General features: G+C 44.5%; 1 protein-coding gene across 1 annotated transcript in view; it reads left to right on the top strand.

Annotated features, from left to right (window-relative positions):
• Nucleotides 1-18,176: 18,176 nt before the first annotated feature.
• Hsd17b2 (hydroxysteroid 17-beta dehydrogenase 2) overlaps nucleotides 18,177-25,819 on the top strand; it is a 79,825-nt gene continuing 72,182 nt past the window's right edge. The window contains exon 1 of the mRNA XM_047528968.1: nucleotides 18,177-18,656. Within this exon, the coding sequence (XP_047384924.1) occupies nucleotides 18,392-18,656 (265 nt within the window). The 5' untranslated portion in view covers nucleotides 18,177-18,391. The remainder of the gene's footprint in view (nucleotides 18,657-25,819) is intronic.

The raw sequence follows: 25,819 nt of genomic DNA, 5'->3' as shown, positions 1-25,819 counted from the left end.
TGGGTTTTGGGAACCGAAGAAGGGTCCCTCACCCTGGGGACTATGGAGGGTTGAGAGATGGCTTCCTTTTGGAGGTGGGGGTCTAAGTTGAGTCTGGGAGGGGAAAGGGACCAGGAAGGAGCAGCAGGGGCATAAAACATGATGGAGCCAGTATGCTGGGGTCTCACAAGTACTTCCACGAGGCTGGGTCACAGAGGAGAGGAGAGGGTGGGCAAACCGAGAGCCATCCAGGCAGCTTCATCCGTCCTGTGTTGAAGAACATCCGAGTCTCCACCGGTCACGGTTGCTGGCCCCACGTGAGTCAGGGCGCGTCTGGTTGGTACATTGGAAGAGTTCGTTATCTCTGTGGAAGAGACCTTGAATGACAAGTCAGGGCACAGACAGCTAGAATGACCATTTGCTTACTTACAAAAATATTGTCTTGGATGTTTTTGCTAAAAAGTGGGTGCTATGGTCTGATTCTGGGCAGAACCTCCCAAGGTCCATGTATTAAGGGCTTGATCCCCATAGGGACACCTATTGAGCCATGGTGAACTTCAGGAGGGGCGGCCTAGTGGGAGGTCCTTGCCAGGACCCCACCAGTCTTCAGTCACTCTGCTTCCTGGTTCATGAGGTGAGCAGTTTTCTTTACCACAGACTCCCCATGAGCCCTAATGTACTGCCCTTGACAGAGACCCAAAGCAATGGGTTCCTTGAACTTGAACTGCAAGCTCCAGAATTGTAGGCCAAAATAAAACTTTTCTCTTTATAAGTTAGTTGCTTGAGGTATTTCATTATAGTGACAGAAAACAGACTAAACCCTTTACACCATGTACAGACAGAGAAACAACATGTATCCCATTTGTTTACAATAAAAAAAAAAAAAGAAGAAAAAAAAAAAGAAAACAGACTAAACAATGGAAAACTTGCTTTTGGATATTTTAAATCAAACATTTTTGTTCATTATCCCTAAATATTAAAAATATTATATTCTTCCTGGCACATTTTAAAGCCAATGTCTAAAATTTTTGGCTAATGTCTAAATAGTTGTAAAGAATGTGATAACTAGCATATTATAAATGATGACATTTTAAGATAAACTATTTTATCAAAATTTTAATTATATTCAGAAGAATCTAAATAGTTTGACAGTTTAATATTTTCAGCATCTTACAACATTTTTCTTAATTGTAAACAAATGGGGTACAACTTGTTTCTCTGGTTGTACATGAAGTAGAGGCGTACCATTTGTGTAATCATACATTTACATAGGGTAATGGTGTTTGATTATCTTACAACATTTTAAGGACATGTAAACTTGTTCTCTTTTTAGTAGTTGAAAATTTTACATATATCTTCTTATACCCACATTTCTGTTCTACTCTTTTCATGGACTTTTATGCAATATATTTTCTAACTTATTTCTTATTAGCTCTCTTTCTATTTTTCTGTAATAAATATATACATATACACATACGTGTATGTGTATATGTATGTATATTTAGTTTTTATGCCCTGTGACCATAGGTATTCAGTCTCAAATTTCTGTTAACTCAAATGCAACAAACAAAATAATATTACAATATCATTAAATATATAGGATAAAATTGTATTAATTACATTGTAGGACTCCCTCCTCCCCAATTTGTTCATGTGTTCCTGACTGAATATTGTTTACTAATAGACTCAGACAGGGTCATCATGAGTGTTATTGCTATTTATTTTTATAGATGTAGAATATGTAAGTTCAGCACGAATTCTATTACTATATTTTAATTTTTATAGATGTATCTCTGAAAAATTCTCATTTTCAGAGTTTGGTAGGTGGGAACGGAACCAGATATAAATAGCAAAGTTACCTAATATTTCTAAAACCCATCAATATATTTCACAATGTTCATAGATGAAGGAAGAGAAACTGCATGATCACATTCATAGGTGGAGAACAAACATTTGACAAAATTCAACATCCTTTTATGGTAAGTTAGGAATAGGTGGGATACTCAATTTTAAAAATTTCTTTTGAGTTATATACCCAAAATTAAATTTAATGATCAATTGACCACTACATCAGGTTCTTCTTCAATTTTTCTGAAAGCTGAGAATGGGAAACAATATTATCAGAAAAGAATTTATAACTCAATCTGTCTCAGTTTCTGGAAAGTAGACCAGAGTGCATTGAAACCCAAATCAAATGACTGTTAGTTATACCTGCCATTCTTTTACTTAACAGCATCTTGTTTAATTATACGTTCTCAGAGTTGGGGAAATTAAAATCATGTTAATTTCTGTACAAATACCATGTTGTGAATGCAGTAGTGTTGGCAAAATGCTTTCGTTTTATGTGTCTTAAATTTATTTTCAAACAACTTCACAACTGAAGCTTTAACTCATTCGGCTTATGGAAAAGTCAACAGACAATTAGCAAAGCCATCCTACGTTGCCAAATCAAAGTATCTGCATTCTGTTTGAGTTATGAGGTCCAGTCATATTTAAGAGTCAGCTCTTGGGGAAAACATGGCTGTATATTTCAGTTCAAACAGACACGTGAACAGGACTCTTGTGACAACCATTTATTTTTGATAGCGAGTCGAGGTCTTAGTTTGGGCTTCCATAACTGAGCACCACTGACTGGGTGGCTCCTAAGCCACAGGATTTTATTTTTCACAGTTCTGGAGGCTGGGCGTCTGAGGCCAGAGTGCCAGTGGGTTCTGTGGCGAACCCTCATCTGCCAGCCCTCTGGGGACTCTTCATAGGGTCCTCCTGCCATTCTCGAGGGTTCTACACACACGACTATCGCCTCCACCTCCAAATGCCCTCCCATTGGGGTTTCAGACTTCAACACGTGAATTTTTGCGGGGGGGGGGGGGCACAAACTTTTAATCCATTGCACACAGACAGACAGAGCATGAAGCTTGTTGTTGCCTTGAGTTCATAATCTAAATCATCTGCACGAGAAGAGTGAGGACATGTTAAGTGGGGCAGGGTGCCCCGAGCTGGGTTCCCTGAACAAGGAGTTACCGGCCATGAGGGAACCCGGCAAGTGGACCAGAGTGTCCCAGGGAGGGGGTGCCGCTGCAGGGAAGCTCCAAGGCTGGAGGGCGTCTGTGGGGTTGAGAAGTGGCAGAGTCCCTCGTGACTAGAACGGAGTAGATGAGGGGGCAGAAGTCATAGATGTGGTCCGAGAGCTAGAGGAGCCCAGTCATTTAAGGATTTTGACTTCGCTCGGGGTGAAATGAGAGCCTTTGCTGGGATTTCAGCAGATGAGTGATCAGAGAGGACCAAGTCTTTCTCTAGTGCTGAACTGAGAAGGGACGGCAGGGAGAGGGTGGTGGGTCGGAGGAACCTAGTGGAGGCGACCGCTGTGCTGCGGGCCGCAGGCCACTGAGACTTGGCTTGACGTCAAGAGCAGGCACGGGGAGTCTAAGGCCTGCACTGGGTGCTGAGAGGGGAGGCTGTGGGTGAAGTAAGTTAGGAACATGGCATTTGAGGAGAAGGAGCCAGAGACAGGGAGGAAGGTGTCCCCGGGACAGCCTGGGCAGGGAGAAGAAGAGGGAGACGAGCCGTCGGGGGAGCCCGCAGGCCCTCGAGAGGCACCCGTGAGGCAAGTGGATCTCCACAGCCACCAGAAGGTGAAAGACCTCGTTAGGAGGCAGGGCGGTCTTCACGGTTGGTGGTGACGGCGTTGCACTCTGGGACGATGTTGGTTTCTCAGGGCTGCCATGATAAATTACCACACACTGAGGGACTCAAGCAGCCGAAACGTGTTCTCTCACAGTTCTGGAGGCCAGGGACTGAAGTCTGCATGGCGGGAGGGCCATGTGCTCTCTGAGGCTCTGGAGGAGGCTCCTTTCTTGCCTCTTTCAGCTGATGGTGGCTTTAGGTGTCCTTGGACTGTGGCGTGCTACCTAATCTCTCCCTCTGTCTTCGCATGGCCTTGGCCCTGCATCTCATTCTGTCTTCTCTCTGGTCATCACAGGTTGAGTCCACTCTCCTCTGGACATCCTTCCCTTAATTACACCTGCAAAGATCCCTTTTTTCCAAATAGGGCCATATTCACAGGGTCACAGGGAGTTAGGACACGGATGTATCTTTGCGGGGGGCCGTCACTGTCCATGCCTCTACAGAGCTGTAAACTCTTTCCCCACTCCATTTATCTCACTCCAACTCTCAAGCCCCAAAGGTGGGAGGAAGGTCAGCTCGTCTGACCTTCTGGCTGTGACTTCTGTTCTGCTCACGGGGGGAGAAAGGTCGAGTTGCACACCGAAGTCAAAATGGTGCAGGAAGTGATGGCTGCCAAGGCAGAAGGAAGGGTGAGAAGGCGGGTCTCTAAGAACTTGAAAAATCTGAGCAAGACTTTCCAAGGGCCTAGGATGGGGAATTGGAGCCAGTCTTGTCTGGATCTCAGATTTTAGGAGCTTCTGGTTGATATCTGGGTTATAATGATGTAAAATACCATCATACCGTATATTCTGCTTTGTAACCTGCTCTTCTTGCTTTAAAAATATTGCAAACATTTTCTCCAAGTCATTAAATATTCTTCAACAACACAACTTTTTAACGGCCATAGAGCCGTCCATCAAATGAAAGTATTATAATTTGTATAACAAATCCTTTATAGTAAGCCATGTGGGATGTTGCTGCATTGTACATGTGATAAACACCACTGAAACGAACAACTCTCTTTATAAATCATTGTGCACATCTTTGATTATTTTCAAATGGGCTCATTTTAAATAACCATGAACCATGAATTGCTATTTTGTGAGAGCGATTTCTGCTCATTGTTTTCTTTATGAACTAAAACTTTTCCTTGGGGCGGAAAAAAAATGGAAAAGAAGTTCTTGGAACATCTGGCTTATGGTGTCATTTACTTTGGTATTCAGCTGTGCGCTCAAATTTTGAAACGTCTTCTCTCTAATAGAGTCGTCCCAGGTTTAATACGCCTTCTGGAGGTACAGATGCCAGCGCGTTTCCTTTGGCAGCTGTTGGCCTGGAGCCCTGACCCTGGGAGAAAAGCAGTGCTGAAGTTCTGTGTTGGTTGCACAAAATCATTTCTCGATTTGAAAAGCCAAGAAGGTGGGGCAGATGACAGAAAGAAGTCCAGTCCAGGAGTTTTTGTTGGCACTAAAAAGACTCCTGTGACAGCGGCTGCGGCCGAAGACTGTGGCGTGCCAGGTGACTTGCCTTGCTCACCGTCATAGCCAAGATAAGGTCCATGTCGTCCTCTCTGGTATTGGGGTGCAGGCTGGGACTCGGCAGAGGGTGTCCGTCTCACTGCCCATTAGTAACAAAGCTGGAATTCTATCCCAGATTTGCTTGACTCAAACCCACAGTGTTGTGCTAATGGGGTGCCTGCATCTTTGCATTTTTTTAAATTAGAAATCTTTCTTATTTTTAGAGTGCATTTTGATTCATTGTACACAAATGGGGTACAACTTTTCATTTCTATGGTTGTACACCATGTAGATCCACGCTATTCATGTAAATCATACATGAACATAGGGTAATACTGCCTGTCTCAGTCTACCATCTTTCTGTCCCCCACCCCCTCCCACCCCTTTTTCCTCTACACCATCCAAATTTCCTTCATTCTTCTCTCCCCCACCCACCCTCATTATATATTGTCAGGCACTTATCGGAGAAAACATTTGGCCTTTGGTTTTTTGGGTTTGGCCTATTTCACTTAGCATGATATTTTCCAGCTTCATCCATTTACCAACAAATGCCATAATTTTATTCTTCTTTATGACTGAGTAGTATTTCATTGTGTATATATACCACAGTTTCTTTATCCATTCGTCAGTTGAAGGGCATCTAGGTTGGTTCCACAATCTAGCTATTGTGAATTGAGCTGCTATGAACATTGATGTGGCTGCATCACTGTAGTATGCTGATTTTAAGTCCTTTGGGTATAAACCAAAGAGTGGGATAGCTGGGTCAAATGGTGGGTCCATTCCTAGTTTTCTGAGAAATCTCCATACTGCTTTCCAGAGTGGCTGCACCAATTTGCAACTCCAGCTTAAACTAGAACAACTAGATTTCTCCCTGGCTCTTCATTGCATTTCGCTGAATGATTTTATTTGCAGGAAAGGGTCCCTGCCTTTAAAAGTTGGGAAACATGTGAAGGTGGAGGTGCAGGAGAGAGGGCTTACTCTTGTAGACACGGCCCCGGGGTGTCAGTGAGCAGCAGCGATGGAGGGGGCAGCGTGCTCAGGCCTCGCTTGCCCAGGGCTCTGTACAGCCCCACCTCCTGCCCCTCACCCGCTTCAGCAAACATCTGTCACATCTCGCTGGTGCTGTGGAAACTGCTGAGCCCGGCAATTTCATTATTTAGTTGAGGTCCGATTATTTAGTTAAAGCCCCAGGAAATTATTAGTCAGAATCACATCAAAGATTTCTAAGAAGAATTTGTAGGCAGGGTTTTATACCCTAGAAACTGAAAATTCAAAATGTTGCTGCCACGTCCCCAGCGCCATTGTGCCGGGGCAGTGAGGTCCATTGCCCAAAGCCCGGAGACGGGGCCGGAGACAGTGGGCAAGACACCAAATTTACTGGGAAAGCTTACAAGGGATCAGAGCCTGCTCCCAGTGGGGTGCGGGGTGACACTGACAGGCAGCACCCGTCCCTCACGGCGCCTCTGATACCGCCGTTGACCGGTGACGAGTTCTGCTCCTTCTAATATTTGAAGTTTGAACCCTAGCGAGGCACACCAAGGCAAGCATATTAAGCAGGTCTTATTTAAAAGTAATACTAATACAGACTTCTCCCAGGAGGGCAAAGGGGGCCGTGGCTAATGTCTAGAATCCCCAGAAGTGAGCGCACCCTACATCTTTTATAGGTTAGGGTCTCTTTTGTTCTCCAGGTCTCTCCCCGCTTATCTCTCCTTCCTGACTATGTGACTAGGCCTGGTTTTGCAGGTGAGATGTAAAAAGTGAGGAGCAGATGGGGCAGGGGGAGGGCCAGTGATTCAGCCAGGCAAGGGCCCAGGGGGTGTTCATTAGCAGCTTCCTGCCTGCAGTCCTTGATAAGGGCAGGTAAATTTGGTCATCAATGGGCTCTGGAGATCCTTGACATTCTATTCTCCCAGGGGCAGTCTCCATCTTCCAGAGGCAGATGTCTTTCATGGCCTCCGTTTTCTCGAACCCCTATTTCTACACTAACTGCCTGTCCCCAATTCTGGTTTCACCTCCATTCCTTTACGGTGTTCTGTCCAGGGGTGGCTGGTGGGACAAGTGCCTCGGGTCCTTTCCCCAGTGTCGTCAGTTCTCTGCCAAGGGTTTTATAGGTCAGTGCAGGAGCAGGGACGCCATAGTGATCAGCCCACGTAGTTTCCTTGTCTGAGCAGCATCCCAGGAGCAGCTGTCCTGGTGCCCCTATAAGAAAGTGGCTCCTACAGATGACACTGACCTGCCCCAGTTCCCTGTGTGCATAAAAGAAAGCCAGTGTCCTCTAAGACCATCTGCACCTGGACGTTCCTGCCCAGGTTTGCTCTCATTGTCCCCTTAGCTTGGCTAGCTTTTTGGGAACAGAAAGGAGGCATTCAGGGACACAGAGTTTTACTGCCCTCCTTTCCTCTAAGCACAACTCACTTGCTTAACTTGAAGTTAGGATATCTTCCTCTCTGAGGCCCAACTACGGGTTTGGATTTAATCTACGAAGGCTCTTGATGTCACGGACACACTCCTGGGCTGATTATTCTGAGAAATGCTTCTGACCTCTGAAAGCCCAACTCAACTTTTGTCTTTCTTTAAAAAAGGAGAGAAAATATCTTCTAAACGCTTTGGACCAGAAGTGAATCTGATTCCTACTGCGGGGCCTTATAAAAACAGGTGTGATGATCTTAGAAAAGGGAGTGGCAGTCATTAGGAATTAAAAAAGCCAATAAAAAAAATAATCAGGTTGACCTGCTTCTGCATTTTGATTAGAGTGACCGATACTGATAAGCAGAATGTGTAAGAAGAGTGACTTTGTACTTCAACCGGAGTTTCGACAAGGTCACTTAGATATCAGTTTTTTGGAAAGATTAAAAAAAAGTCAGTGATTAATTCAACTTGGAAAAAGGGGCCCGGGGTCTGTCTCCCATAGCTATAATGGCCAATTTATTGGTCTGTCTCTCTGACTATAATTTAAGCTCTGTGAGTGTAGGAACCATGTCTATTTTATTCATCACCTATATTCTCAGTACTAGAGTAGTTCCTGGCACATATTAGGAACTCTAATAAGTATTCAGTGAATGGATGTTTTTATTAAATATCTTACTTAAATACACAGAAAATGCTATGGAAGATAAGCTTAAGAGTTCCTGTGACCTGGGGCTGAAAGGGTAGAACAACGAACCTAGTCTTAATAGCATGAAATCTAAAAGGTTTCCACTTTGAGTCAAATAAAATGTCTTAAGAATAGGGGGATTTGAGTCTTACCATAAGATATTTAAAAAAGACTTAAGACTTTACTTCTGGTAGCAGCAGACAAGGTAATTAGGATCAACATTCTTGCTGAAAGTTTATCGAACAGAACCAGATAAAATATTTTTAAAAAAGATCTCCTCAAAGGCATCAAAATGCTGAAAGAAAACAACTACCAGAGAATTAATATAGTTAAAATGACCATACTACCAAGGGCAATATACAGATTCAATGTAATCCCCATCAAAATCCTAATGACATTCTTCACAAAACCAGAAAAACAATTCTTAAATTCATTTGGAAGAATAAGATATACAGAATAGCCAAAGCAATACTAACCAAGAAAAGTGAAGCAGGAGGCATTGCAATAACTGATCTGAAATATACTACAGAAGTGTAGTAACAAAAACAGCCTAGTTTTGGCACCAAATAGAACAGAATGGAAGACATAGAGAAAAATCCACATACCTATGCCCAACTGATACTTTACAAAGTGGAACAGAATGGAAGACATAGAGAAAAATCCACATACCTATGCCCACCTGATACTTTACAAAGGTGCCCAAAATATATTTTGGAGAAAAGACTGCCTTTTTAACAAATGGTGCTGGGAAAACTGGATAACTGTTAAGTAGAAAAATGAAATTGGATCCTTGTCTCTCACCCTGCACAAAACTCAAACTGAAATGGATCAAAGGCTTAGGAATTAGTCCAGAAATCTTGCAACTGCTAGAAGAAAACAGGGTCAACACTCCATCACACTGGTGCTGGCACCAATTTTCTTAACAAGACCCCCAAAGTGCAAACCAACAATCAATAAGTGGGATGCCATTAAACTAAAAAGCTTCTGCACAGCAAAGGAAATGATTAAGAGTGTGAAGAGAGAGCTTACAAAATGGGAGGAAATCTTGGTCAGCTACTCCTCAATAGGGCATTAATATCCAGAATATATAAATAACTCAAAAAATTTAATATGTGCACACACACCCAACATACACACACACAAACACAACCAACCAACAAAACAAATAACCCAATCAATAAATGGGCAAAAGAACTAAACGGAAACTTCTTTTTTTTTTTTTTTTTTTTTTTTTAGTCACATCATTTATTTATTTATTTATTTAATTTTTTTTTTTTTTTTGGTAACTAGGAAGAGAATCTTTATTAACAAAATGAGAAACATTTACTAGAAATCTATAACAAACATCATGCTCATTGATGAAGTGTTAAAATTATTTTCATTATAACCAATAAAGAAAACAAGGATAACAACCCTCTGATACAATTAGAAAATGTGCTGGAGCCCTAACCAAGACAAAGAAGTAGAAAATAGAGTCACTGGGATTAGGAAGAAAAATAAATGCTTTTATTTGCTATGATATGATCTTTACATAGAAAATTTAAGAGAATCTATAACTGTATTGGAACCAACAAAAGATCTTAGCAAGATTGTTGGAAATTCAAGTTCAGTATGCAAAAATCCAGAGTCCCTGTGACTAGCCAGTTCTAATTTTTTTTTTTTTTTTTTTAAATGAATGATTTTTATTTCTATCAATGCTTATGTACCACCTGGCACATATTTGGTGCTCAATAAATGTTTTATTTTATTTTATTTTATTTTATTTATTTATTTATTTTTTTTTTACGTTTACATAGGGTAATGATGTTTATTATATTTTTCCCCTCCCCCCCCACCCCTCCCACCCCTCCCACCCCTCCCACCCCTCTTTTCCCTCCACACAGTCCTTCTTTCCTTCATTCTTACTGCTCTCCTTAGCCTAACTCTAAACCTAACCCTAAACCTAATGCTAGCCCGTCCCACCCCCCATTATATGTCCTCATCCGCTTATCAGCGAGATCATTCGTCCTTTAGTTTTTTGAGATTGGCTTATCTCACTTAGCATGATATTCTCCAATTTCGACCATTTGCCTACAAATGCCATAATTTTATCATTCTTCATTGCGGAGTAATATTCCATTGTATAAATATGCCACAGTTTCTTTATCCATTCATCAACCGAAGGACATCTAGGTTGGTTCCACAATCTGGCTATGGTGAATTGAGCAGCAATGAACATTGATGTGGCTGTATCTCTGTAGTATGCTGCTTTTAAGTCCTTTGGGTATAGGCCAAGGAGTGGGATAGCTGGGTCAAATGGTGTTTCCATTCCAAGCTTTCTGAGGAATCTCCACACTGCTTTCCAGAGTGGTTGCACTAATTTGCAACCCCACCAGCAATGTATGAGTGTTCCTTTTTCACCACATCCTCGCCAACACCTATTGTTGCTTGTATTCTTGATAATCGCCATTCTAATTGGGGTGAGATGAAATCTTAGGGTAGTTTTGATTTGCATTTCCCTTATTACTAGGGATGTTGAACATTTTTTCATATATCTGGTGATTACTTGTACATCTTCTTCTGTGAAGTGTCTGTTCATTTCCTTAGCCCATTTGTTGATTGGATTATTTGTATTCTTGGTGTAGAGTTTTTTGAGTTCTTTATAGATTCTGGAAATTAGCGCTCTATCTGAGGTATGGTTGGCAAAGATATTCTCCCACTCTGTAGGCTCTCTCTTCACATTTCTGATAGTTTCCTTTGCTGACAGAAAGCTTTTTAGTTTGAATCTATCCCAGTTGTTTATTCTTGCTTTTATTTCTTGTGCTATGGGAGTCCTGTTAAGGAAATCTGATCCTGAGCCAACAAGTTGAAGATTTGGACCTACTTTTTCTTCTATAAGATGCAGGGTCTCTGGTCTGATTCCGAGGTCCTTGATCCATTTTGAGTTGAGTTTTGTGTAGGGTGAGAGATAGGGGTTTAGTTTCATTCTATTGCATATAGTTTTCCAGTTTTCCCAGCACCATTTGTTGAAGAGGCTATCTTTTCTCCATTGCATATTGTTGGAACCTTTGTCTAGTATGAGAGAATTGTATTTATTTGGGTTTGTGTCCATGTCCTCTATTCTGTACCATTGATCTACCTGTCTATTTTGGTACCAATACCATGCCGTTTTTGTTACTATTGCTTTGTAGTAGAGTTGAAGATCTGGTATTGCAATACTCCCTGCTTCGCTCTTGCTACTGAGGATTGCTTTAGCTATTCTAGGTTTTTTATTCTTCCAGATGAATTTCATAATTGCTTGCTCTATTTCTGCGAGGTACATCATTGGGATTTTAATTGGAATTGCATTGAATCTGTATAGAACTTTAGGTAGTATAGCCATTTTGACGATATTAATTCTGCCTATCCAGGAACATGGGAGATCTTTCCATCTTCTAAGGTTTTCTTGAATTTCTTTCTTTAGTGTTCTGTAGTTCTCATTGTAGAGGTCTTTCACCTCTTTTGTGAGATTGATTCCCAAGTATTTTATTTTCTTCGATGCTATTGTGAATGGGGTAGTTTTCCTAATTTCTCTTTCTGAAGATTCATCACTTATGTATAAAAATGCATTGGATTTATGAGCATTGATCTTGTAACCTGCTACTTTACTGAATTCACTTATGAGTTCTAAAAGTTTTCTGGTGGAATTTCCAGGTTCCTCTAAATATATAATCATGTCATCAGCGAACAGGGATAGTTTGAGTTCTTCTTTTCCTATTCGTATCCCTTTAATTTCTTTGGTTTGTCTGATTGCTCTGGCTAGAGTCTCAAGGACGATGTTGAATAGAAGCGGTGAAAGAGGGCATCCCTGCCTTGTTCCAGTTTTTAGGGGGAACGCTTTCAGTTTTTCACCATTTAGAATGATATTAGCCATGGGCTTAGCGTAGATGGCCTTTATAATGTTTAGGAATGTTCCCATTACCCCAATTTTTTCTAGTGTTTTGAGCATGAAGGGATGCTGTATTTTATCAAATGCTTTTTCTGCATCTATTGAAATAATCATGTGATTTTTAACTTTAAGTCTGTTGATATGGTGAATGACATTTATTGATTTCCGAATGTTGAACCAACCTTGCATCCCTGGGATAAAACCCACTTGATCGTGGTGCACTATCTTTTTAATATATATTTGTATGCGATTTGCTAAAATTTTGTTGAGAATTTTTGCATCGATGTTCATTAAGGATATTGGTCTGAAATTTTCTTTCCTTGATGTGTCTCTGTCTGGTTTAGGTATCAGGGTGATATTGGCTTCATAGAACGAGTTTGGTAGGGTTCCCTCCTCTTCTATTTCATGGAATAGTTTGAGGAGTATTGGAATGAGCTCTTCTTTAAAGGTTTTGTAGAACTCGGCTGAGAACCCATCTGGTCCTGGACTTTTCTTTGTTGGTAGGCTTTTGATGACCTCTTCTATTTCATTGCTTGAAATTGGTTTATTTAAGTTGTGTATGTCCTCCTCATTCAGTTTAGGTAGTTCATATGTCTCTAGAAATTTGTTGATGTCTTCAAGGTTTTCTGTTTTGTTGGAGTATAGATTTTCAAAATAGCTTCTAATTATGTTTTGTATTTCACTCGTGTCTGTTGTGATGTTTCCTTGTTCATTCCGAATTTTAGTAATTTGAGTTTTCTCCCTCTTTCTCTTTGTTAGTGTGGCTAAGGGTTTATCAATTTTATTTATTTTTTCAAAGAACCAACTATTTATTTTATTAATTTTTCCGATTGTTTCTTTTGTTTCGATTTCGTTGATTTCGGCTCTGATTTTAACTATTTCCTGTCTTCTACTACTTTTGGTATTGGTCTGCTCTTCTTTTTCTAGTGCTTTGAGCTGTAGTGTTAACTCGCTAAACGGAAACTTCTGAAAAGAAGAATCATAAATGGCCCATAAATGTATGAAAAGATGTTCAACATCTTTAGCAATCAGGTAAATTCAAATCAAAACTAAAGGTTTCACCTTTCTCCAATCAGAATGACAATGATCAAGAATCCAAACATAATAAATGCTGGTGAGGTTGTGGGAGAGAAGGTCTACTTGTATGTTTTTGATGGGACTGAAAACTAGTACAATTATTCTGGAAAGGAGTATGGAGAGTTCTCAAAAAACTAGGGATGGAACTACCATATGACCTAGTTATTACCTTCCTTGGTATTTTCCCCAAAGATCTAAAATCAGCATACTATAGTGACACAACCACCTCCATGTTTATAGCAGCACAATTCACAATTGCTAAAATCAACCCATTTGCCTATCAATAGATGAATGGATTAAGAAATTGTGGTATATGTATTTACAGTGGAGTTCTACTCAGCCATAAAAAGAATGAAATTATGTCATTTGCCAGTAAACTGATGGGAACGGAGAATATCAAGCTAAGTGAAACAAGCCAACCTCAGAAACTCAAAGGTGGAATGTTTTCCCCATATGGGGAAACTAGAATAAAGGAAAGGAAAGGGGGAGGGAATGATTGGACAACATAAAGGGAAGATCAGTGATGTTGAACTAAGGGGATGCAACACGGGATGAATATTTAAAAATCAAGTTATGTGCATATATAAATATACCACAAAGAATTTCACCTTTATGCATAAGTAAAAAGAACTAATCAAATATAAGTAAATAGATGACCAAAAGGAAATCTAGTAGAGGAAGGAGAATGAGAGAGGGGAGGGAAGATGACAGGAGAAAGGGGGGATGGAGAAGGGGAGATCATGAATGGAAATAAAATTCCATACATGTGTGAGCTGGTTGTAAAACTCCAATTAAAAAAATAAAAATAATAAACCCCTGCCAACTTGGAATTTGACACCCAGTGAAAATATCCTTTGAATAGAGAAACAACATGTATCCCATTTGTTTACAATAATAAAAAAAATACATATTTTATTAAATGGAAAAAAAATCCTTTGAAAACAAAGATGAATTGAAGACATTTTTAGAAAAACAAAAATGGAGTTTACCACCAGTACCCTCAAGGAAATATGAAGGGGAAATAACTTCAGTGGCAACCTGGGAGATGGAGGAGGGAATGAAAAACAACAGAAGGGAAAGCTAAACGGTCATTGACTCTATCTATCAAATTTAACAGTGATTGGTGGGCTTGACAGCTGGATAAGTAAACGTCACGATGATAAGAGCACGTAAGTCAGGAAGGAGGAAAATGGCTTAAAAGTGTTCAAAGGTTCTGGCATGGAGCAAAACAGTGGGGTTTGATGAGACCCCCAGTTCATCATTAAAAGAATCATAAAAAATGCATCCATGTCAAGGTAATGAGGGGAGTGAGTGAAATACATAATCATAAAAATTAATTTAAAAAGGCAAGAAAGATGAAGATAGTACATGAGAGATGAACAGTAAGATGACAGATTTAAATGAAATACATCAATATTTACATTGAATGTAAATGAACCAATCTGGTTGAGAAGAAGATTGTCATGGTGGAGTTCTGAAATGTTGTTTTTTTTCTCTCTCTCTCTCTCTTAATGTTGGGGCGCCCTGAGCCATCCTGACCTGGAAAGGCAGCTTGCAGGGGCAGTGAAGTGCTTGTTCTCAGGGGTTTCAGGCAGTAGTCAAGATGACCACTTGGTGGGGATGTTATAGAGAGAACCCCCTCTCTAGATGGGAAGTTACTTCTTCAAATCCCTGTCTAAATGTGAGTCACTGATTCTAAGAAAGTATACATTTGAAGATTCTCAGCAGATTGAGAAATGCTCGCCTTTGGTAGAATATCTCCTTTGCAAAGAGGCCTTTCCTCTGGCAGAAGGACCCAGCACACCAACACACCGATGTCAATAGCCACAGAGTTGACCTTTTCCTTGTCTTCTTTCCTGGAAAGCTGCACTCAGACTTGCCAGGCCGAGGGCACCAACCAAGCAAGATGTCCTTGAGGATCTAGTTCCAGGACAAAACAATGGGGACAAAAGAAGACAGGCTTCCACAGCTGGATGGAGGAAGTACTCATCCAGACGAAGAGCAACTCTCAGATGGACAAGGACCCTGATGTCCTCCATCAGAGGAATCCAGGGCTCAGAAGGAGTTGGGTTAGTTCTTAACCTGGAAACGCCGCAATTCCATGTGTCGCTCAGTTGGTAAAGAGCCTTCCTTCTCACTCCACCGCGCAGCCTCCTGAGAGCTCTGGGTCATCCGCTCTGCAGGTCAGGAGCGGAGTACCTGTTGTTCCTCCTGAATTCCACCATGGCTGGTGCAGAGCCAGACACCGAGAAGGTGCCCAGTAGAGACGGCTCCTCTGAGTCCCCTCGACAACTATGAATTTAGTACACAAACATACCAGGCTCCAGGAGAGGCAGTTGGTGAAGAGCCAAGGGGAGACAACAAGGAGGACGATAAATGGACAAGGTCCCCACCCTCAGGAAGTCCTCGGTCCAGTAGAAGAGACAGGGAACTTTCTTCCAGGGAACAGATTGAGTCTGTAACTGTACTCTGGGATAATCTCATGGAGGGGCTGCATGAGGTGTGGGGACAGAAGATGCTCAGGTTGAGTGGCAGGGAGGTGACATCTAAGTGGAAGTCTGAAGACAGCGGCGAGGGGAAGAGCTGGGGACGGATGGAATGGAGAACTAGTGACTAGGGAAAAGATGGCAAGGGTGTACCTCCTTCTCAACTCCTAATGTCTAAGCTCTGCTAACAAGGAGGAAAGCAGCATCTCTTCATGAGTGCCTCTCTGTGCCTGGCACTGGGCAGGAATTGTGTTGTTTGCTTTGTCAGCCACCACAGGGAGCAGGACTTGTTCCCACCCGCTTTTGACGGACAGGGAAACTGAGGCTCAGGAAGGGCAGTCAGCTTGCCCAATGCCTCACAGCTAGTAAGTGGTGGAGCTGGGCTTCTAACTCAGCGGGGTCAGGGAATACCCTCACCTAGGCTTCCATGTAGGGAGAGCTGCTGCAGGCAGGGCTTCCAGTGGGAGAGCCACCTGGTCGCCTCTAAAAGAAGAGTCAGCTGGTCTCAGGTGGGTGGGCACCTGTCAGGAAACCTACAGGTATGTGTGGCTCAGCTCAGATGGGGGGGGGGGTGTCACTGACAAAGTGCCGAAGACCTGGGTGAAGAGCTGCGACTTGTCCCGCATGCTCACGAGGGAAGGCATTCATCCACTGAGCTGACAGCTGAATCCTCCTGGCTCGTGAGGCTACAAGGCCTGTGAGAGGTGCCCTGACCCTCGGAGGGCTGTGCGTACAGCCAACAGCAGAGGAGGGGTCCGTGGAGGGAGAGGGAGAGTCCAGGGCTAGCCAGATTCTCAGGCCTAAGCTTTCTGGCTTGTAGTTAGTGAAACCTTCCTACTATAGTGTCCACAATGCTGGGAGGGCAGATGTGAGTCTGCCCAGTTCTAGAAACGCAGTTCTAGAAAGATCCCACAGTTCTCAGCACAGAGTAGCTCATGCCACTGCTTCCCACCCGCTCCCTGGGGTCTTGAGATAGCCTAGGCCAGGTAGACCGGCCTCACCCGTCTCTACAGCTAGCCGTTTTCTTACATGCTGTGCCGATGGGCTCCACCCTGCGCCAGCCCTGCCTCCCCGTGGTTCCGCTCCTGCCTCTTGGCAGGAGCCAACTCTGGCACACGGCTCAGGGCAAGTCTGTCTTCCACTGGACACTGTTCTAATGACCTCCTCTTGATTTGGGGGATCTTTTTCTTGTTTATAAAAAGCAAGCCATCAGCATTTCTGAGGCTTTTTCTGGTATTCCAGGTACAGTGAGGCCACAGGGATGAAGTGACCCACCCAAGAGCACCCGGTCCATCAGCGGGGAGCTAGTCTTTATTGGAATTCTACCTCCCTCCTAGGTAGGTGTGGCAGGGTCAAGGCCCACCAAGCCCAGGGCAGCGGTACCCCTGGGGCCATCAGCCTTGCGCTGTGGGCTGCGTGGAGTGGCAGCCCCAGGATGGCTTTTGAGCTGCCGAAGCGTGGGTGTGGGTCTGGAGTCACCAGTCTTGGCTAAGTGTGGCTTAGCCTCCCCAGCCTAGATTTTCCTTTTAAAAAAAAAACAAAAAAAACAAAACAGTACGTTAATTTCTACCTTAAAGGATTTCCTAAGGTGGAAATGAGGCAGAAGCAGGGAAGGGCAAGCTGAGGAACCTGCTAATTGTGTTCCACCTCCAACCTGAAGCAGGCAGTGGAAGAGTTAAGGCTGTAAAGCTCTAAGGTAGGGCTGGTTGACTCCACAGCTATGTGATCTTGGGTAGGATTCTTAATCTCTCTGTGCTTCAATTTCCTCTAAAACTGCTGCAGTAACAGAATCTGTTACAAGGCTATTGTGTTCAAAGAGACTGAGCCTGTTTACTCCTGAGTCCCTCTACCCAGAACAGAGTGTGGCATAGAAACCTCTCAGTAAAGAGAATGAATGAGTAAGTAGCCGAGCACAGCCCTGTCACAACGACGTACCAATACTGACGGCGCTCAGCTCTGTTGGCATTTTTCTCGTTTCTCCCTGGCATGTCTCCCCTCTGGCAAGACCGAGGACTCTTCCTCTTGAGGCCCATTCCTCCTCCATTCAGCCCTGAAGCCTCTTCAGTTAGCAGAGGCAGGTGTGGACACGGGCCAGATCAGGGATGCCTGCCCTACCCACGAGCCACCTTCCAAATCTCACTGCTTGGATTTACACACACGCACACACACGTACACACTCCTGAGTCAGAAAAAGGACTCACAGACTGACTCACTGTGGCTTCCAGGGGAGAAGAGACCGTGCTTCTGTGAACTGGAGGGCTTGTTAGTTTCTGTTCAGTTCCAAGTCTGTCAATTATTATCCACATAATCATCTCTCCAGAGGTGCAACAGTCATTAAAATAATCAAATGTGCATGTTTGTCTCTGGGAGAGTGTGTGTGTGTGTGTGTGTGTGTGTGTGTGTGTGTGTTGTGTGCACAGAGGGGTGGGAGGGGGGCCTGATCAAATAGGAAGGGCCCTGGTATTTATATTGCAATGCACGAGGGTTTAAATACCCACTGGGAATATGTGCCTGGATGATTGTGCTTAACCCATGCTCATTCAGAGGGTGCCGGACTGTGCTCTCTCCCTCCTTTCTCTGCTCTCCGTTCATTTAACCCCGGCTGCCTTCCACTAGCCTTTGCCCACTAGGCTTGCTGGCCCTGAGCGCATGAAAGTGCAGTGAGTGGAGAATGAGCATGCCTTTCTCTGAGGCGGCGTGGCTGTGCCTGGCTGTCACCGCAGGCTCGGGGGCCATCATTCTTTGCAAATACAAGAGCCCTGGGCAGCTGGGGAGCCGGGTAGTCTGCCTCGCGGCCCTCTGGGGAGGGGCTTGCCTGCTCAGCCTGTCCCTCTTCTGGAGCTTGATTCTTTTCTCCCTGTCGTGTTTCCTCTTGTACATGCTCTCCTCGGGCCAAGAACTGCTACCCGTGGATGGAAAGGCCGTCCTGGTGACAGGTAAGTGGAGGCACGGCAGCGTTGCTCTCAGCGAGGACAGGATCGGACCCTCTCCTTGCCTTCTCAGGACTTTGTCCAATTTGACTTAAATATAAAATATTTGGCATGGACTAAAGGAGAACTCATACCCGGGTGTTTTTCTTTCTTTTTTTTCTTTTTGTATGTTTTTACTGCTGCATTATAACTACACATAATAGTGGGACGCATTTTGACACCCATACAAGCACATCATATAATTTGCTTCATTTCAATTTCCAGTACTTAGCCTCTCCCTCCCCACCCCCGATCCCCCTTCTCCACTCGATTGGTTTTTCTTCTATTAATTTGTTGGTTTTCTAATTGGTGCATTATAGATAAACATCCAAGTGGAATTCATTGTGGTATATTCATGCATGCATGTAACATGGTTTGGCCCATTTCATTCTGTGGTTCCCACACGCTGTTTTGGTGCACTTTCTTCAGGAACCGACCTGGAAGAGGCTGGAGGTAAGAGGGAAAGTGAAGGTGAAGCCACATAAGCAAGATTTTTGTTAGTTTTCTAGGAGTAAATAATAAATTAAAAAAACTGCAATATTTCATGTTTCCTTGCACTTGAGAATATTCTATAGATTTCTTTAGGTTCTGGACCTGTCATCTTCCCTAGGAAAGCTCGAAAAGCCAGGTTCCCCTGTACCTGAATGTGTCTCTGGGGACTCACCTGTGCAGGAGACTTTGAGGTTTGCCGGGCTGCTGTCAAGAACCTGCGTCCTGTCTGAACTTTTCCTCTCAAGTGTGTCATTAGACTGCTAATGCTACTTAATTAGACCAAGTTGGCAGTGTGTCCAGATAGCTTGTTGCTCATTAGCTAAGCTGCCAGCTTTTCTCTTCTTTTGTGTTTTATTCCACTGCAGATGGGAAGCCAAATTAAATTCCTTTGACTTGTAAAACTGGCTTGTTTGGTCACACAGTTGGCACTTGGATAGGGTTTTCTTTAGGATTACTCAGAGTTATCCTAACCCTGAATGTTGTGGCATGATGCAGAAAGGCCATCAGCTGTAGAATCGCTGGCTGGGACGTGATCACCCGCTCCTGTGACCCGCTGGGGTGGAGGCCCGCATTAGGTGTGGTTAAAGGAAGTCAGTGGAGTGACAGTTCACTGAGAAACAGACTTTAAAGTGACTTTTTCTGTTTTGCTTTTTACTTTAACACGACAAAATTCTTCCTGGAAATGAAATGCAAGTTGGTTCTTGTTGGAGTTTTGAAATGTAGTACAAGATGAGCTTCTTTAAGAGGAAAAAAACAAAAGTAGTCAATTCAGCCAATTCTTGGGTTATTTATCTACATGATGTCTGGTCTCACCAGTGGGTCTGTGTCTGAGAGGCTGCTGGGTCTTTCACTTTGTCACTCAGATGGCCAGTGCGTGGGGCGGGGATGGAGTACGGTAACAAGGGTTCTGTTCCATGTTGAAGAGCAGGCACCCAAATAATTCCAGGTCAGATTTGTTGTCTGTGCTTCCAGTGGCATGAAAGAAGACAGAACAATTAAGCAAACTACTAAACAACCGGCAATGCCAAGGGTCTCCCTGAGGCCCAAAGATTCCCGGGGAATCCCATTTGGGATGCCACACTCCCGTGGCTCAAAAATGGGAAGATCCAATCTTAGGACAAACTCAGGCAAACCTCAGGGCAACCGAGAAAATAGGAATCCACTCTTGCTTGCTTATCTTGTCAACGTTTTTTTTATCCTGTGCTGCAGAGCACCTAGGCATGTATTAATAATGCTCATGAAGCACGTACCCAACCTAGGAGCACACGACAGCCTTTGAAACCTTCGTGTTTAATGTCCAGTAAGACAACTAAATCAATTAGGTGCTTCAAGTCCCATGACTGATTTCTAAATAAAATGCTCAGCAAGGAGAAATTTTGGAATTAGGAAGAGAATTATGTGTACTTGAGGACAACTGAAATGTCACAATCAGGTTCCTCATGGATTCTGAGAAGGTTACAGCCTAAGTGTCTTGCTAGAGAGGACTCATGCCCTTTGCACGACATGAAGAAGCTTCACACGAATTCCTGTAGTTAGAACTCAATTCAGAAACTGAGAAACCACCCTGATTTGGAATCACCTTGATTTCCAGCTGGTGTGTGATGTTGTCATACATTTTGGTGGGAAGGGGTCGGGGGAGATGTCAGTGTACATCAAAAGCCGTAAACCTTCTTCTATCTGATAATTCAAGTCTTGAAAATTCTCTTAAAGATATCACCTGGGGGCTGGGATGTCACTCAGGGGTAAAGCGCTTGTCTAGCCCGGGCAAGACCACGGCTCGATCCCCAGTGCCACAAACGAAATAAAACAAAACACAAATACTTGAAATATCGAAAGAACAGGTGCAAAACCAAGTGGCCTCGTCAGCACCATCTTATTTAAAATAGTGAAATATCAAAAACAACCCAAACGGTAACAGTCTATGGCACATCCTCCGGGTGTGACGACGCATGGCTGTTAATGTGGACAACCAGGAGGACTGTGCGGCAGCAGAGAACGGTCCAGGCTGTAGGGAAACACGAGAGAGAGAGTCAAGTGTTTGAGCCAGAGATGCCTGGGCGAAAAACTGCAGGAACAGCTGGAAGGAAGTAGCTTGCAAATGGCTCAGAGGAGGGAGGCAAATCACAGAGAACAGTTTGTAAATGGTTAGCGTATCGGGATGTTTCCCCAGCCCTGGATTTCAGATTTCTCTAATGTCATCATGTGACTTGTATCAGAAAAACATTTAAGAGAACATTAAACAGGTCAAATTCATTTTAGTTTCTATTTAATTATCAACCCAGGTAAAGGACAATTACAAAGACAAGTTAACAAAAAAAACCCTTTTTTCTCCCTTTGAGTCTTTTATTTTATTTTGCTGTGATGTTCAAAGCTCTTTCGCTTCAGAGATAATATAATTATAGTAAGAAGAAAAAATAAGCCTGCAGAGTGTTTTCAAAGGATTTGTCTCTAACGACAGTGGTCATTTGACCTTTTAAATGACGGTAAAATTAATGAAGAGCAGAGTGGAACAGAGTGATTGAAAAACTATCTCGAGCCCCATGTGGTCAGACAGGTGTGGGCTGAAGCCTCATCTACCTTGCCTTAGACTGCGCGCCCCGCTTCCCAGGGGCAGGGCAAGAGGCTCCCTGTGGCACTGGCAGCGGGCTGCTTGGGGAGAGGGCCGCAGGTGCTGCTGGCTGCCAGTTGTGAAAGGGCCAGGAACCTCAGGCCTCGTGGGCGGCAGAGCTGTACTACGGCTGCGGTCTTCGATACTCAGTTTTGGGTTGTTGGATTTCTGTTTTCTCCTCTGTAAACAGGAAATGATGATAGTTACACACACCTATCATACTCTTACAGAGGGAGTTCTTGGGGTTGCGGAAGCAGGGGCGAGCAACTTGTTGGGATAGTGAGGGGGAAGAATGAGAGGCGGTTATAAAGAACAGAAGCAGAACCAACAAGAAATAAAAACCGAGGAAAGACTGGTGAACAAATGGAGAAAGGAAACATTCATTTATTGTTTCGATATTATTTATCGAGAATGCCGTCTGTGCGGTTTACTTTCCAGAAGCAACGAGGGTGGGGAATTTAAAAGGCCATGCAATTACTGTCAATTAATGGAATCAAAATTTCTCCTTTTACTTGACCACAGACCCATGTGCTCTGCGGTTCCTCCTCCCTGTCTGGGACCGTGCGTTGCCTGTGGCTAGTCTCAGGGCTCAGTAGGAGATGCACAGGTTGCTAATTCCACCCCCCTCAGGTCTTTCATCAGGCTGAGGTTGATCCTTCTCAAGCACCTTGCTAAGAACTTCTGATTCGGCATATGCTATGAAATCTGGGGACTTCAGGGTCCAGTGAGCAAGACATGGCCAGGACTAACTGCGACGGGGCACAGGAGGTGCTACGTATGGCAGGGTTCCCTGAGTGCCCTGGAGTAGGGGGATGTCTTGTGGGGGCTGGGGAGGGCTTGAGAGTTATAGGAAGGGCCTCCTTAGAAATCAAAAGTAGTTTTCTAGAGAGGAAATGGAAGGAATTCCAGGTTGAGTAGTTAGGAAGCTACTATACGTAATTAGCACTCAATAAAGCTTGTTGCATTAGATACAATTTTTAATTGAAAATTTCAGAACTGGATATGATTAAGGGTGGGTCCAGGAGGGGAAGTGAGATCTATTTTAAGTGAAGGTCGTTACCTTATATCCAAATAAAAGGCCTAAGGAGGATGGTGATCCTTCCTGAGAGCTATTAAATAGTCCAACGAAGGTTCTAAAATTGAACACCATTGGTATCATCTGGGATTTGGGCTTCTTGGATTTTACATGAGTAAACACTGGCAGCAGAGACTGCCAAGCTTTCAACTTGATCCCCACAACCCTCATAACTCGCTTTTTGTGACCAAGGAAACTGCGTGTCCGTCGTAGTCACTCACCCACTAGGGCAGCAGAGGTTGAATCAGACCCAGATCAGACCCAGATCAGACCCACCTGCCCCCAAGGCCATCCTTTCAACCACCAGGGCTGTCGCCGTCGTCGGTAGTGGACCGTAAGGCTGCCAGGACGTACATGGGCCCGTCAGGTCAGCGAGCCAAGTGAACACCCACAGGTGCCTGCGACTCTGCTTTCTACCGCGCCTGGCAGTGGGAGGGTGCAGAAGGTGCCCGCAGAGATGAAGAAGCGAGGCGCCGAGGACAGGGAGAGCGATGTTTGGGGAGGGTGACGGTTTGGGAGTTGCCGTATGGTTCGTGTGACTTCAGAATGAGCTTGAGGGCAGCCAAGGTGGCCCGGTAGAGTGTCACTGACAGTGGGAAACACAGGAGCTGAGGCGTTAGGTTTGGGGTGGCGGCTGTTGCCAAGGGGAGGGCTGGTGGGGACATGTCAGGGAGGCCGTGTGGGCCTGGGTGAGCCCAGAATTCCTTTATCAGATTATTTATATTTGGCAGAGTTGGGGACTTGAGCCCAGGGCCTTGCATGTGCTGGGCACTGAGTCACATCCCTCTTATCATGCAGTTTGAACTCTACCTGGAGATGATGGTTGGGCCCAGTAGTTTTGTAAAAGTGCCAGTGGTGTTTTCGCGAGGCCTCTGGGTGAGGGGTTTGGACTGGGATATTCTCGTGGGATGGAAAACCTGTCCAACTGTATTGTGAGCTGCCTGAGAGCAGGACGAGGTCTCTTCTACGTCCAGGACGCCCTCTCAGACTCAGAGCACACTGGACCCTATGTGATGAGAATGAGCGAGTCCTCCCCGCCTTTTCTGGTCACTGGTTGGACACAATGGAACTGTCCCAATTTACCCACTTGTTCAGCATTTATTTCTGCTGGTTCTTTTGGCTGATGTCACCTGTAGAAAGGGCAGTGCGACTTGGCAGAGCTCTGGGAGGTCCTATTGTTCTGCAGCCACCTAGTTGTGGGCTTGCTCTGGACAAGGCTCTGCGTTACTTGGTACCAAGTGGGCTCCTATGTCCCCGGATGGGGCGTGAACAGAACAGCTGCTGAAGCTGCCCTCCAGGGTCACTAGAGCTTGACTTCCTCTCCAGCACTATTGACCTGTTTTCCTCCAGGGCCTGGCCTGCTTTGCCTCCCTGTGGAGACATGGCAGGACTCAGCAGAAAGCTTGAGTGCAGGCTGGGGCGGGTGGACTCCGGGAACTTCAGGTGGGACATGCTGCATGTCCACCTGTCCTGCTGCTCTTCTGTGTTCTTCCAGCTCCCCACAGGGTAATCTCCAGGGCACTGTCCTTGGCCCTTTTATTTTGCTACCCTCTCCACCAGGTTGCAAAGTCTCACCTGACTGCTCACCTGGGTGAGGACTGGACTTTGGTTTGGTACACCCGATGTCCTTACGGACTCTGACACATTCCCAAGATTTAAGCCTGAAGCTTTAAACTTGGCTCTGGCCCTCTTTCCTCCTCGTTTCTTTTCCTTTAACTTCTCTGGTTCCCATCTTTCCTCCAGTCTGTCTGTCCCATCTCCCTCCCTCCCCAGCTTCCACTTATGTCAGTCATCTGCTACAGGTTTCCACTTTTCTTTCTTTCTTTCTTTTTTATTCTGGGGCTGGAACCCAGGGCCTTGTGCACGCTAAGCATGTGGTCTACCGCTGAGCCACACCCCAGCCCTGACCTCTCTCTTTGCTGGTTTCTTCCCAGGTTCACCTCCTCCGGCTCCCCTCCCGAGTTCCGAGTGCACTCTCTCTACCCCAGTTCTCTGCATTCTCCTGCAGGGTCCACGTACATTCTCACGCTGCCCCGTAACCATCATGTTTACACGAAGGACTTCCCCGACCACCCATGTTCTGGTGATGCTCAGACCTCCATGTCTCGCTCAGGCTTGTCTCCTGCACGCTGGATGCTTACCCACAGCTTCCTGAAAGCCACCGCCTGAAGGTCCCAGAGTCCACCCGCCCCAGCCTGCACTCAAGCTTTCTGCTGAGTCCTCCATGTCTCCACAGTCCCTGCTCAGCTGATGGCTCCCTCGCCATCCCCCACCAGCCCAGGTCAGAAGGTTCACCGCTGCCATGACATCCTCCTATGGATCTGCCGATCGGAGCACGAGAGTTCCTTCTTCTCTCCCATCCTGTCCCGCCAGTTGTTAGCTCGTGGGGTTCACGGCCTTTTACTCCCTCTTGAATCTCTCTCCTTCTCTCAATCCCCACTGCCTGTGTCTGAGGTTTTCTCATTTCTCACTTGAACTATGGCCATATCTATGTCGGATACATTTAAATTTGAACCAGTGCCCAACATAGCCTTTGAGGGAATGAAACCTAAGTTATTTGTTTATTTTTTAATGGGACAAAGGCTCTGACAGGCAAATTGAAGTACCAGAGAGGGACCTGGGATTTGTTGAAACCTGTCTTTCAGAGTCACATCTATAGGGCTTCTGTGGTCAACAGAGTCAAAGCAAACCTTAGAATCACCAACAGGGAGACTGGAAACTGTTACTCTCTTGAAACAAAGTCATAACACACATCTGTGATCCTGGCTGCAGGTCCAGCCATGTCAGGTGGGCAGTGGGGTTGAAATCATGTGCTTAGGACAGTGACTGATCTGGCAGCCAGTTCCTGCCTGGTCAAGTGAATTAACCTATCTGAATCTCAGTGTCCTCATCTGTAAAATGGGGCAGTCACAATACTGATCCCACAGGGTTGTTGCCAGGATAGTGCACTTGAGA

Source organism: Sciurus carolinensis, chromosome 16, assembly GCF_902686445.1.
Source record: "Sciurus carolinensis chromosome 16, mSciCar1.2, whole genome shotgun sequence".
In the NCBI taxonomy this organism is placed as follows: domain Eukaryota; kingdom Metazoa; phylum Chordata; class Mammalia; order Rodentia; family Sciuridae; genus Sciurus; species Sciurus carolinensis.
The sequence above is the reverse complement of the archived record's forward strand: the minus strand, read 5'-3'. Positions and strand labels throughout refer to the sequence as shown.